Source organism: Embiotoca jacksoni, unplaced genomic scaffold (assembly GCF_022577435.1).
Source record: "Embiotoca jacksoni isolate LCO1_2020_lvr unplaced genomic scaffold, fEmbJac1.0.p SCAF_17, whole genome shotgun sequence".
NCBI lineage: Eukaryota > Metazoa > Chordata > Actinopteri > Embiotocidae > Embiotoca > Embiotoca jacksoni.
Genome location: NW_027185307.1, coordinates 9366632 through 9380902, shown reverse-complemented (window position 1 = coordinate 9380902; position 14271 = coordinate 9366632). Strand labels below are relative to the sequence as shown.

At 39.7% G+C, this 14271-nt stretch overlaps 1 protein-coding gene across 5 annotated transcripts in view; it reads right to left on the bottom strand.

Annotated features, from left to right (window-relative positions):
* ctnnd2a (catenin (cadherin-associated protein), delta 2a) overlaps positions 1-14271 on the bottom strand; it is a 234914-nt gene that overhangs the window by 146970 nt on the left and 73673 nt on the right. For all 5 annotated transcript variants that reach the window (XM_069151523.1, XM_069151526.1, XM_069151525.1 and 2 more), the window contains exon 3: positions 11012-11124. In XM_069151523.1, the coding sequence (XP_069007624.1) occupies positions 11012-11124 (113 nt within the window). The remainder of the gene's footprint in view (positions 1-11011; positions 11125-14271) is intronic.

The following is a 14271-nucleotide window of genomic DNA, read 5'->3' as shown; positions in this document are numbered from 1 at the left end:
CAAGGCGTATTTTAAGGTATAATGCAGCAGCCTATAATTTGAGTTTTCTCTATGCAGCATTTTGCTGAGCTTATAAAACCGCCTACGGCTAATGGTGTGATGGATCCCTCTATTATCACCCAACGCCGGAGAAGAGAGTGAGGTATGGTGAGATAAAGGAATGTAATTGGATAGTATTTTAGCCGTGGAAAAAACAGGAGGGTGGTCAGGTACGGAAAGAGAGCATGAAAACGGCTGTAAGATGATAACCACATGATGAAGTCTAAAAGCTGTAACGTGATGGACCTGGCCAACACATTTTACCCAACAGATAACAGAAATCACCTCTGTGTGGATCTACTGCGTGTCTTTTAACCTATTTTAAATGCATATGATGCAATGTAGTGCAAAAATTATTGGGATATGCTGAGATCATGTATTATAAAAAGTTAAAGGACAAGTAAATCTAATCACACCTTAAAGGAGTCATGAAAAAGATACAGGGGACAAACTTCGACAGAAAATGTGAAGTTCATATGTTCAGGCAATATCAGTCAGTTGCTCTGTCCACCACTTTGGTACACTGTAAGATTTCAAAAACCTTTGAAAGTTTCGGGATACAATATGAATAATAATATTTGGCATAAATATCAAAGAAATGTACCTGGGTCAAATGTTGTTGTTGTTTTTTTTTTTTTTTTCCCAGGTTATGTATTATATCACTGATACAACCCCATACTCCCCTAAAACCCACCAAATATTGTAGTGAATGCTGTAATGTCCTCCAAGCTGAACGATAAGGGAGCAGTCTCAAATATATTCATGCTAATCTCAGAATTAAATTGCCCTTCTCCGTTTGTTATTAAACCCTCATGGGAATAGGACCTCAATAAAACAACTGATTAAGATATTTGGGATGGGGGTCCATTTTTCCTCCATGTATGCCTGACACTCGCTTATCCAATTTAAAGTTGTACATTGCACCCGTCTCTCTGACCAAAACTGGCAAGAATTTACCCACAGTTTAGCCCTGTGAGATTAAAGAGAAATCAAAGATCCATACTTTCTGGTTCAGCTTCGAGCCTTGAAAAGTTCTGCAGGAGCATTTTAATGACTTTTCAATAGCAATACTTAAAATCCGCCCAAATTCTCTTTGATCCATTTTGGGGTATTTACCAGAAGGGACAAAACTACCTTCAGGGGCTCAAAAGATCATTGCTCTCACTGCTCTTTTGGCAGGCTTCCTGATACTCTTGAGATAGATGGACATCATCTACGATTTCTCACTGGATCAAGGATATAATCTGAAATCTGAAACCTAAAAAGAAATTGATACACACGGAACACAAATTAAACGGCACAAAGCTCCTTTCAAACGTTGTCTAATGAAAACTCCACATTGCCAAAATTAAAAAAAACTATTAATGTAGCATTTATTTTATTGTCTTTTAATAGTTTTCACCCTTGTCATGTATTGGCAGTAGCTTTGTTCTATGTGTGGACATGTGTCCTATGTTGTCCCTCATCTTTTATGGATGTGGAAGGGTATTTCAATTTAGATGCTTGTACATACGAGAAGAGAAGAGAAGAGAAGAGAAGAGAAGAGAAGAGAAGAGAAGAGAAGAGAAGAGAAGAGAAGAGAAGAGAAGAGAAGAGAAGAGAAGAGAAGAGAAGAGAAGAGAAGAGAAGAGAAGAGAAGAGAAGAGAAAACAGGAAATCAGAGCAAGTGAGACAAAAGAAAATAATTCAATAACAGAAAAGCCAACAACTTCTTTCAAAATGTTTCTGGCACTCCCCATGTGTCTGGGGTCTATTAGTTGCTGTGATCAACTCTAAAGTGTGTGAGGACTCAGCCCATACTGTGTGAATGTCTGCTCCTCAGGGTAGGACAACTTTATAGTGTAGTAAGTGTGTTTGCCCCTGAGAAAAGTCTTGGGCAGAGGGTGAGGAAATGTGTGTGTGTTCGTATGTGTGGTACAAAGAGCAGAGCTGGTCCCTGTTGGTGTGGAACGAAATGTCACAGCTTGCTTAGAATAAACAGTCCTATACGGGCTCTGGGACTGGGCACCAACACACATCAGGGCAGACTTGTCTGTGTGGGTGTGTGTGTGTGTGTATGTGTGTGTGTGTGTGTGTGTGTGTGTGTGTGTGTGTGTGTGTGTGTGTGTGTGTGTGTGTGCGCGTGTGTGTGCGTGTGTGTGTGGTGACTCATTGCTTTTGTTCCACTTCTCTCACTCTCTCTTCCTATTTCCGCCTGTCTCTCACACGCACACACATGCTGGCAAACACACACATGCTCTCTTGGACACTGGCGTTACCTTTCTCTGACCTCCCCGATGGGTCTTTGGGCAGATGTGTAAGTCTGAACAACACAATCAGAAAGCTGTTACTGCCTCAGGACATGAACTTTACGCCCCACTCTTCCTCCCTCTCGCACTCTCTCTCTCTCATTCACACACACAGACAAATACATGTTGTTGTTGTTTTTTCTAAATTTGTGTATTAGTTTAAAATGTAGACTTGGCATTAATGTTTAATTCATACTATTTTTGCAACAATTTATTAGAGCTTGTAAACTGCTGAATACACACAAAAACAATATTTTGTGAATGTTTGTGTCTTTGTGTGCGCCTATGACAACCCACCATTCAGGTATTTGAGTTCCTGAGAGCTCTATACCTAAACAAACACTTATACTTATACTTTAAATATAGACCAAATCAATTACAGAAGACCTTGCCATGTCATTGAAATCTCTGAAAAGGGTGGTGGACCTTCGGGCTTAGATTGTCTTTATCTTATTACATACCAATACCCTAAAATGTAGCGTTTGGTACAAACATACGCAAACCACCAATGCCCACCATTTCAAGCAAAACTACGATTCGATATTCACTGACAACTAGTCGACTATCATTTGAAGACCTTCCCACCACTGTACACACACACACACACACACACACACACACACACACACACACACACACACACACACACACACACACACACAGAGAGAGAGAGACTCACTCACACCTTCAAAGGAGCTGATGAGAAGCAGGTGTTTAGCTATCATCTTTGAGATGAAGGCTGTTGTTTCTTCAGCACATCTAACATCAAACTTGTTATCGCTGGTGGCAAAGCTAGCCATTGATTGATAGCCATTGATCTGTGGATGGACTGTCTGCTCAGTGCTTCACTCGGAAATGACAGTGCGTAGCAGTGGTGGACTTGGTGGCTAGCTTTACCTGGCAGAGTTGGCACTGCACCTTATTTACATTTTTTGAAGTTGTTCCACACAACATTTTGACAGTTATTTGTACCGCAAAACAAAATCTCACAGCACTTGGTTTTAACGTGTTCTCCTTCTCCTTCTTTTACTGTTAATGGTGGATCGCAAACAGTTTTTTAGGTGCATTACTGACAACTTCTGGCGGCAGTAATGTACCTAAATATGAACTCTTTGATAATTTTTTTAAGACCTGTTTGAAAATGATATCATCATAACCCCCTTCTTAACATTACTATTTTGTTTTGTTGGCTTCCATGTCCATCTGTTGGACATCAGAGGGGCAACGTTTATTTGTCAAGACAACAGGACATCTGGCCCTTTTGTTCGTGTATATTTTTAAAGGTGCATGATTACATGCCTCTTGGGGCTGCCCATGTTTATGTGTGCACATGCCTTAATTCTTTTGGGCAAACAAAGGGGCAAGTTCAGGCACACTACAAGACCTCTTATAGTGTCTGCATATATTTATTTCAGCAACTGAGCAGAAACACGGCTAGTTTTGTACTCCGTCTTTCTCTGTGACTCGTAGATACATACATAAACCATCAACAACAGCAGAACAAAAAAAAATCTGTGACGCCTAAGGCAAGGATCTGCCTGTTTATAAAACAGAGAAAATCCTGATGCTTCAACCCATCAGCATTATAAATACATGACAGCAGGATACATACTGTAAACAATACGGCAGAGGGGAATGTCTGGTCAACCGAGTTAATCAGAACTAGCACAGAGTAATTATCACACTCATACAACACTGACATTCTACTTATACATGATATCCAGTACTAGAAATATGTACTCTAAGTAAGTGAACGCACACATAGAGTGATAATGCACTGGAATAAAAGGATATTTGTAAAACAGCGAGATGAAAACTAGAGGACAGAGAGGCAGATGTGTAAAGTAAGAGAAAGACAAACGTGAGAAACAGTGAGAGAATGAGAACAAGCAAAAGACAGATAGTGAGAGAACAGGAAAAATGAAAAATAATAAATCAATGAACCTATTCTATGGCTGCCACAGTGTAATGAAAGCTATTTATTAGCCATCTTCCTCTTTCTCCGTCCCTTTCCTCGGCTCCCTCTGTCCTTCCATTTTCTCCCTCACTCCCTCTGCATTGCCCCCCCCCTCCCCCCCGCCCTGCCCTAGCAGTGATACCCCCATCTCTCTTCACTAAACGCTAACAGTTCCATTAAACACAACAAAACACTCATTTAGAGGTCACATTTGTTTCACTCAACTTCCCTTGTCATCTGCATACCAACTGCGGGGCTGCATACCTCAGCTTTAATTCCTGTTATCTGACATGACCTTTCTGCTTTAAAGTAATTGGCAAATTATAATGGACTTTGCACCCTACTCCCTTTTTCTTTAATGACAGGGCTTTCCAACAGCTGCACTCTGTCTCTTTCACACTGTGCATTATTTGTTCTTAAGCATACCTAATGGCTACAATATTGTATCATGTATAGTGCACAGAAATACTCCATAATGTTAGCTACAAGGCAACAAGCTGGTACTATTTTTGCTTGTAACCAGGGGAATACGACGACAAAATAATGTCATTCAGCCAGTGAATCCATAAACTTGTGGGACATCTCTACATGACCTTCATAATCTACTGCCCCAAGTCACGATTAGCTCAATACCCAGCTTCACATTATTTCCTCAACAGTTCCTGGGCAATACTTTAATGAATCAATAATGTCTCCCAGAATGCCCAGCAAGGTCACTGCAAGGCAGAAAAAGGCTGGGAGACTTTTAATGATCTGATTATGTCAAGGAATTGTACATTTATTTTCCGTACATCTCAGTGAATTGCAAAATAAAAGTCACTGTGGGTTTATGGATTGAGAGAGAAGAAAATTGACAACACATGACGTGATAAGGCGCCAGCACAAAGTTCATAGAGCTCAGAGCAAATGTTTTACAATAATAAGTTGTAATAAAATAGACGAGAGACGCCTTAGTATTTTTACGATCCATCATATACACTCGATGGTGGCCTTTTAAAGCTGGAGCTAATCAGTTTAAAAAAAAGAATTGCATTGTTTTGGCCCTGTACAGTTCAGTTTTGTTTGTGCACATGATCAAATGCTTTTCAACTGTTAACATGCCCAAGCGGCCATGGAGGCAAATGAGCAGATCAGGAGTCTAGGAGGGGTTTCAGGTAAAGCTTCATTTATTTTTACATTAAAAAAAACCCACCACAACACATGTTCGCCATCACCTAGCAGTCCCCCTACACACAAACCAAGCGCCTTATATACACCTGATTACTCTAATTAGCCCAGACATACCATCTAAAGGTAAGTATATATCAACAATTAATATGTACAATCAATATTTACATTATTTCACCAACCCAAAGACATCAACAGTATCTTACACATACTATAGTCCCTATAAATATAGGAAACCATCCATACATAATTTACCTATATAAACAGAGCAACACATATCTCAACATCCCCCTACCCGCTTCCTGTGGTTGGTACTTCCCGGAACTATAAATGGGTGTTCGAGCCCCTACGGAACTATTTTGCCCGAACACCCTGGGAAGAGGGAACAGGCAGAGTTGAGTTGTTGCAATATTTAAACCAACTTTTATCTTTAGCTTGGCATTGTATACTCTGCTGTTCTGCCACATAACTCATTCGATATTATTGCAATCAGTCTGTTCAATCAGTCACTCACTGCACTTGTCTATTTGTTTGTTCCCAGGGGGAACAAAAAGAACAACTCTGTGCACATGGGCCCCCATCATCTACAGTCTAACAATGAATACATTTAATAAAATGGTGTGTGTTCTGTCTTTGTCAACTTTATCACACCGCAGCTCATAAATACTATCTGCAGCATAGGTAACAGCGGTGTGTCGTTACACCAACCATCCTGGAACTTTTTGCAAAAGCAATTTATTGGCATTGTTGACACAAAGGTTTTACAGTAATATTCTATGTAATCTAAACCTCAACATCCTGGAATTATCCATAAATTGACTGAAATAACCTTCTACTCTGTATATGCAGCTATATGATGAAATCATCTTTATTGCAGTAAAGATGTATGCAACTAGATCATGCATATGTAATTTCCTATTCCTAACACTACCTCATTTGATGCTGCATCACTGTTTGCCCTGCCATCTCCATAATGGTGAAAAATAGATGGATGCTAATTGAAATACATTAACCAGAAATTCTGTGGTATGCCTTTAAAAGAGCAGTGAAGGCTTGAGCTGCTCAGCCAGTCAGGCAGAAAAGACAGCAGGAGCAAACGCTTCCCACTGGCTGCCACTTACCAGTAATGTTAGAGAAATGATAAATTAGTCCCGGCATGCTGTTTGGAGTCTATGTGTTAGCATGTGGGTGTGTACGTGTGCCAGTGTGTGCTTCCGTCCTGTAAAGTGTTGTGTCGCATGCCAACAGTTCACAGTGTGAACAGATGTTAGTCAGTAATGCCCTGGGTTTCTGCACCACAGTCAGGCATTTTTTAAGGTCCTCAGCTCCGAGGAGAAGTCTGTGGAGATGCCTGAATTGCTTTATCGAGCGGAACACAACTAAGGACACGCAGGCTCACAGCAGTTGCCAAGAATACACACAGACACACATACACAAACACAGCACTTGCTCCAAGCATGTGCAATACAAACCCTCAAACAGAGGGGGATACAAAAACTCACATATTTGGACTAATTATACAAACAGACACACACAAATAGCGGTTACTCTTAAGTTCATGTCCACCCTGACAGGCTATTAACACAATAATGGACCAAATGCTGAGTGAATAGGGTGGCTGTAGCTTTAAATCCACAGGAAACCTAGTCTGACAGAAAATAGACTGTCATCACAGGATAAATTTAACTTTTTAAGAATAAGAGGTAGGTTTTTAATTAAATGCCAACAAACCCTTATTGTCTGTGTATTTAACAGACGTCCTTTTTCAATTCAACTAACTAGTCTGTGTTTCTGTATTTCACTCTGTGCTTTACTATAACACCTACAGTATTTGTTCAGAGAAAGAAAGTACACTATTTTTAGCTGCTGCCTGTCACATAGACCCTGATGAAGGAGAGGAAAATGTGTGGTGATGTTGGAGACCATGGGAAAGGTTAGCCCTGTCTTTTTGAATAGCATCAGATTCTCACTGATCATTCACAGTTATATTTCAGACACTAATATCTATACTTAGGCTTGGACCCAAAAGGAACATAGGCCCTGCTGGAATCTGCATAAAAGATAATGTCAATCAAAATGACATTGAAAAAAAAAGAAAAAAAAAAAGTCAAACTCAGAGGTGAGCCATCTTATCGGAACATGTATCTATGCATAGGCATTAAAAAAAAGAAGGCAAACGCACATCACAAGTTTAATTTGACATGCACTGACAAATGCAAGCGCGCACAGGGATGGATGTGGACTGGCATATAGTAAGCTGTCAGCAGACAAAAGCTACCTAAGCCAATCCTTTCTACCTGATGTGATAATCATGATGCAACTGCGAGACAGCAGACTTGACAGCAGACAGACACATGCACAAGCAGACATTCTCACAAGTGTAAATGCACCCAAACAAATGCACAGGTCCAGATAAAACCATAGTAAATGTTGAATGAAATAGGATTTCTGGAGGATTTTAACATATGTTGCAAGCATGAAGGGTCTAGGAAAGAAAATGTAAACAATTATATGTTTGAAAGGGACAGGTCACGTGTCTGGCTCATGCGGAAGATCAAGTTCTTCCGAAAGTAAAAACTTTCTTAAAAATATTCAAACAGCTCCAGAAAACCCACCTAAGGCACTCAAGACAGACTCTTGGTTCTTTACTTTCCTTGCCGCATCATTCAAATATATTGACTGACCTGTCTAAAATCTTAGAAATAATACATGTGATGAGGAGGGATTTGGGTGGATTTTTACTTAATGGCTTGACATTAGTTTACTAACCCAAACAAATCAAAAAGTAACAAGAGCAGTTTAAAAGATGAGCTGAAACTGAAGCATCAGTGCAAATACATACATATATGGAAAGCTGATATAACTGAAAACGCTCCCCTGCAGATTTGGTGAAGTGTTAGAAACCACGGTTTGATTAGAAGCCAACTAATTTAACTAATAACGCACTCGTCTCAGTCTACTTTAGAGGGACAGCAGGGAAAACTGAAAATGCATAAATGAACACTGTTGCCATTTATTTTCAAAAAAATTAAAGGGTCTTATTGTCCATAATTCCTGCTGTAACAGTTAAGGCATTCAAATGCCGAATATTGTCAACAAGAAAAGACTCTGATCCGTTTACTCTCAAGTATGAAATCAATCAAATAGAAAATGTCCATTAAGACGAGTGCAACATAAACGATTAATTGAATTGCAATGAAGACAGCAATGCCATTTCAGTTTTAGAGATGCACAAAGTGATGATGCTACTTTTCTCATATTCTGTCAACACTCAGGGCACCGCTGTCTTGTCTGAATACATTTTATTGAAATATAACTGGAAAAAAGCAAGCAGGCGCTTCAGTTTACATAGTGTGAGCCCCGCATGGTGGTCGCTCAATTGATACAGAGTGGAGAAGTTACAGGTTCTGGTTATACAAGAAGGCCAATTAAAATGTGTGGTGTAAGTTAACATATTGTACAAGATGTATAAAAATCACACTGTGTCCTAGCTTTCAAGGCTAATCCTGCTAACATACTATAGCTGATGGACAACTGGTACAATGCCAAAATGTTCTGGGTGGAAGTAACGCTTGAGAGTTCGAGGATGTAGGCATCTGAACCAAACATCATGAATCGAACCATTTAGTACGAGTTTACGTACCATTACACCCTGAGCCTACTTGATTAACTTAAAACAATGACATCTTCATATCAAAACCACAACAGTACATTGAAAACATTGAAAGCATAAAAAACATGTATGTCTCTGTGAAAGTGTCTGGATGTTCTCATACAAAACGTGATATATGTTGCTTTAAATATCTGAAAAATGATTTATGGTTTTGTTTTCTTTGTTATAAAGTTTGTTCAAGAAATGTGTAGTTTTTATGAATTCATTTTGAATGTATTCATCATCATTGAAAGCATAGGCTTGTCTCACATCATTGTGGGATTTTTAAGTATTTATAACACTAATTAAATACTAACCAAATTTTAATTAATGACTGTCCATGTATATGAAGAAATAATTGGAACTTCAACACAACATTTACTCATCAAAAAGTCCCATCTGAGACTGAGCTGGAGTTAACAGAATGAGTTGGGAAAGTTCAAAAGTGTCGTTTTTCCTGCCCCACGTAGGTTTGTGTACTAATGTAATAAACCGCCCGAGGGAGTCAGAGGGATGCTGAATTTATATGAACCTGACTCTGACATGACAGCAAAATCCATGCAAACACAAAACACACACAAATAGGCATACACATAAACTCAACCCAAAAAGAGCAAATAAAGTTATCCCAACTTTTCCAAACTTGACTTTTACTCCTGTGTAAAAGAGAACGTGAAGAGACAGTGATTTAGTTCGAAGAGACGGACGGATAATGAGCTCCATTTCTGAGCTGTTAGCATTAAATTCATAATGAGCACAGTAGTTACATGCATCTCCTCTCATTCATCCATCCCTCCATTCTTCATCTTTACTCCCTCTCTGTTCAGAGCTCTGTTTGCTTTATGTCAAAATAATGTTGGCGTACATTTTTGGTAGTAATATGAAGGGTTTTTGGGCTGTCGCTAAAATGCTTACCAATATTATGCAGTAACATGAGGAAAGGGGTTCCAGGAAGTGTAAAAGCTTTCAAGGGGATTTTTTTTTTTGAAACTATGTATGTGTGGGACAAGGTGTGTTTTCTCACACCCTCAGCAACGTTGCCGAAGGTTGTGTCAAAGTATTTGTGATATGAAGCCCTCAGCAACTGTCATTATGTGTGTGTATATGAGGAAGCAGTATGTGAGAGTGTGCACGATTGCGTGTTATACCGTGTCATACTTTCATATCATTCACCTGTCTATGGTGTGGGTTCAAAACTCCCCACATGCTGGGTGTTATTTACCCCATCTGTGTACTTTTGTGTGAGTGCATCTGTGTGTGTGTGTGTGTGTGTGTGTGTGTGTGTGTGTGTGTGTGTGATGTTGTTTCCCCATCCATCCAGCTGATAAATGATAAAAGAAGATGGGGGGGGGGGCTATAACACAATCGTGCACACTGTCTTTTTCCAGTAACATCACTCCACAGAGCAGAGGAGAAAACACCCTTCATGTGTATGCCATAATGTGTGTGTGTGTGTGTGTGTGTGTGTGTGTGTGTGTGTGTGTGTGTGTGTGAAGTGGAGATATATAATGGTGTAGTCAAGCATAGTGTCATGAGGGACCAAGAACCTTTTCAATCATGATAGAAAAACACACTTGTATACTGACCTAAAGATGCATACTTGTGTGCCACACTCAATCTGTAAAATGTGAGGATATGACCACAAAAACTCCCACAAACACACATTTACATTTTATCTGACAGTGTTTAAGACGCAGACACACACACACACACACACACACACACACACACACACACACACACACACACACACACACACACACACACACAACTGCGTCTTTTCCACCGACACAAAAACCAACCACCACACAAAAAAGATGGAGACAGTGCGTTACCTGATAGCATCCCCACCCCCCACATACACACACACACACACACACACGTAGAAACACAGGGTTTCCATGTTACCTGATGCTGCTCATGCTGCCCGCCTCTGATCCCAGCTTGCATCTCTCCAGCTGGGTGGCAACAATCTGACGCTCAGCCTCAAGTTCCCTGGTAAGACGCTCGAACTGAAGCTCCTACAGAGAAAAACAAATAGTGTGTTACCAACACAAGAGAGAAAGAGAGAGAACCCGTTTCTTGGGAAACGTACTGCTAAAACGTTGTAAATAATGCCTGAGTGCCCATCTTTAATTCACAGTTTTCAAAACTCGAAAAATGATTTCTTCTTTTTTTCAGCTGACTGGTCATTAGTGGGAGTGCACTGTGGTATTACAGAAGTTTAAACCATAGATATTTTTAAGATGTCATCGTAACCTTTTACTTTAAAAGTGTTTCGGTGGGAATAATAATCTGCTTTGGGACTGCAGCTGACTTGTCAAGGGAGAAGTGAAGCATTGTCAGCTGCAGGTCATGGAAACAGCTTCGAGCTGGTAGACAGCTTCGCAATAGTTCAAATGAAGCACTATCATTAACACAACTATGATTGACAGGTGAGAAAAGGTGTGAAGCAGTGATTGGTTGAAAATGCTCTGAAAATGTGAGCAAGAAAGCCCTTTAATCCTAGCTGTTTTGTGGTGCTTGTGGCGCATGTCACCAGAGAAGTTGAAGAGGACTCCTGAAACTGGGTTACAAATTGTGATTCTGTGGAAGGAAGATATTTGTGGAATTCATGAAATGTATTCGTTATTCCCAGATGACCTGTTTTCCTGTTTGGTTCAGAAAGTGTACGTAAATATTTGAAAAGTGACATAATCTTAAAAAGCCGAAATGGGTGACACAAGTTGTTCACAGACAAAATAATGTACAGTCTGAATTCTCCAATTTTATAAAGAAAGGCACATTTGAGGTAGTCTGACTCCCTAGATGTAGACTATAATAACTATGAGCCTGCCATTGGCCAACTATCCAGTTGGCATTCTCCTCCCCCTCTGCCATCTGATGTCTCTTTCACATCAGGAAAACAACAAACACAACAACAACCTAAACTTAACAGAGATGTAACTGATTTGGGCATATTTCAAAAAGTCTCTCTTTTGCCATAAATACAGTTACTCTTGTCCATTCACTCATTTGAATTTATTTTGCTGAGGCATCTAGGGATGGTAATTTTGAAAGTGTCTCAATGTTCAGCCACTTTATCTCAGTACGATCACAAATCCAAGCTGTCAATGGTTTAAACTGGGATGCTCAGAAGTAATACATTAAATTTGGCCCACCCTCAAATTTAGGGAGTGCCAGTATTTTAAGTCAAATTTGAGATCTCTTTCCCAGCCAGAAAAATCTTGATCTCAACCTATCTAACAAATTAAACGTGTTTTTTAGAATTTTAGTATACATTTGAAACAGAATAGCAACCTCGGCAGAACATTTATCCAGACACTTTCTATTTGTCCGATGAATGTAAATATGGGTATATAGGTTTCCAGTATACGATGTGGGGTGTATATACATATTCCAAAATATTTAATCGCCCATGTGGGTCACTGAAACCCACTCTGAATTTTCCCTGATTGGATAATTCGACAACCAATATCCATGGCTTAAGTTTTGTCAACATTTATTATATACCCTGAATAAAACACCAAATGGATCTATAATCTTGTAATACGGTATTGTTTTCATGGGATCAGACAGATTTAGCAGGACATCATCTGCATTCTTTTTTGTTTTTTCTTTAAATAAACAATTCTGCTGTAAGTCGACAAATGAAGATGATTTTACAACACTCAGAGTTTGAAGGTGCTCGTTTTAAGACTGGTAGAAGTTGGAGGGAGGCTAAGTATCCCTGAATGAACCTCTTTGTGTCTGCATATGTGTGTCTACTGATACATTAACTATTTAAGTAGCTTTTTGATAGTAGATAGCAGCTCCATCAGTCATCTAGCTGAGACGGACAAATGAGATTTCAAATCACTGTGTCAGTATGTGTATGTATGTCTGTGCTTGTGTGTTGCATTCAAGTTAATCGCAGCCACATGGAAGCAGATCAATAGTCCAGTGGACCCCCCCCACCACCACCACCACCACCACTAAAGATATTTTGTATGATTACTGAGTGCATGTGTGTGCAAGACCAAGAAAAAGTGTGTGTGTGAGAGCGAGATGTAGAGAGAGTGTATGCTGGTTTGATTGGTTTTCTCAAAGCCATTTGAAGCTCTGAATGAGTTGATCCCCAGTCGCTATCTCAAGTTTCCAACCTCAATCCCATCTCCTCCCCAACACCACAGAGCACAATGCAATTCATCTCCCTCACCCCTTTTTCATGCATGCTTCCAGCAGCAGCTTACTCATAAATACACACAGTTATATATTATTGCTTTCTCCCTCTTCTCTCTTCCTGTCTCTCTCTCAAACACATATACACACATTCACTTAAGTGCCGAAAGCAAGCCCCGGACACACATTCTATGTAGAAGTAGTACACTGATCTCAAATGGAAATTCCTTTATCTGTAAAGAATTACAACATATTAACTGGTGTATTAATGTCGATGGTACCCTGCAAGTTCACATGCAAATTGTTAGCAAGAATATCTTGTGCCATTCACACTTTGCTCTGTCTTCTCTCCATTCACTCCATTATTTGCTTTGCTTCCTGTCAGCAACTCCTCCCTAAATTCCCCTTGTTCTAACTGCGACAAGATAAATCTCACACGTGAACAACAAAGTAACAGGTTCATCCACCCCTGTGATTTGCAAAGCGAGTAACGCTGGGAATTTGAGCAAGGTCTATTAAACCCCCTGGACCTGTAATTCTAAATTACAGCTTTGTTTTACAGCGAGGTGCTTTGCTTCAAAGCTCTGCTCCCAACAGCCGACCGCTTTGTCACCTTGTTTGCCACAACTGAAGCCAGTTTAAATCCTCAGGATGTAAAAATGCAAATCCCTGCACCTAAAGTAGCATTATGCTAATTGATGATATATAATGCCTCAATGCTAAATTATCTTAAATGCCTTCTAAGGTAACATGGTGTTGCCTGAATGTTAAAACAGATGGGAAACCTGTTAGGCCAGTTCTGTATCAGGGAGAAATTTGTTAAATTATGCATAACCCTTTTTCATAGGTTTTATTCATTCACATCCCTTTTGCCTTAGGACGTAGTGTGTTATTGATAAGTAATGATTAATAATGCCTTTGGGGATGGATTGTAACTAAAAAAAAGACTTATACTTTTGTGAATCGGCTATGGGATAGTGCCAGCATTTCTACAAAATGAGTGAGTT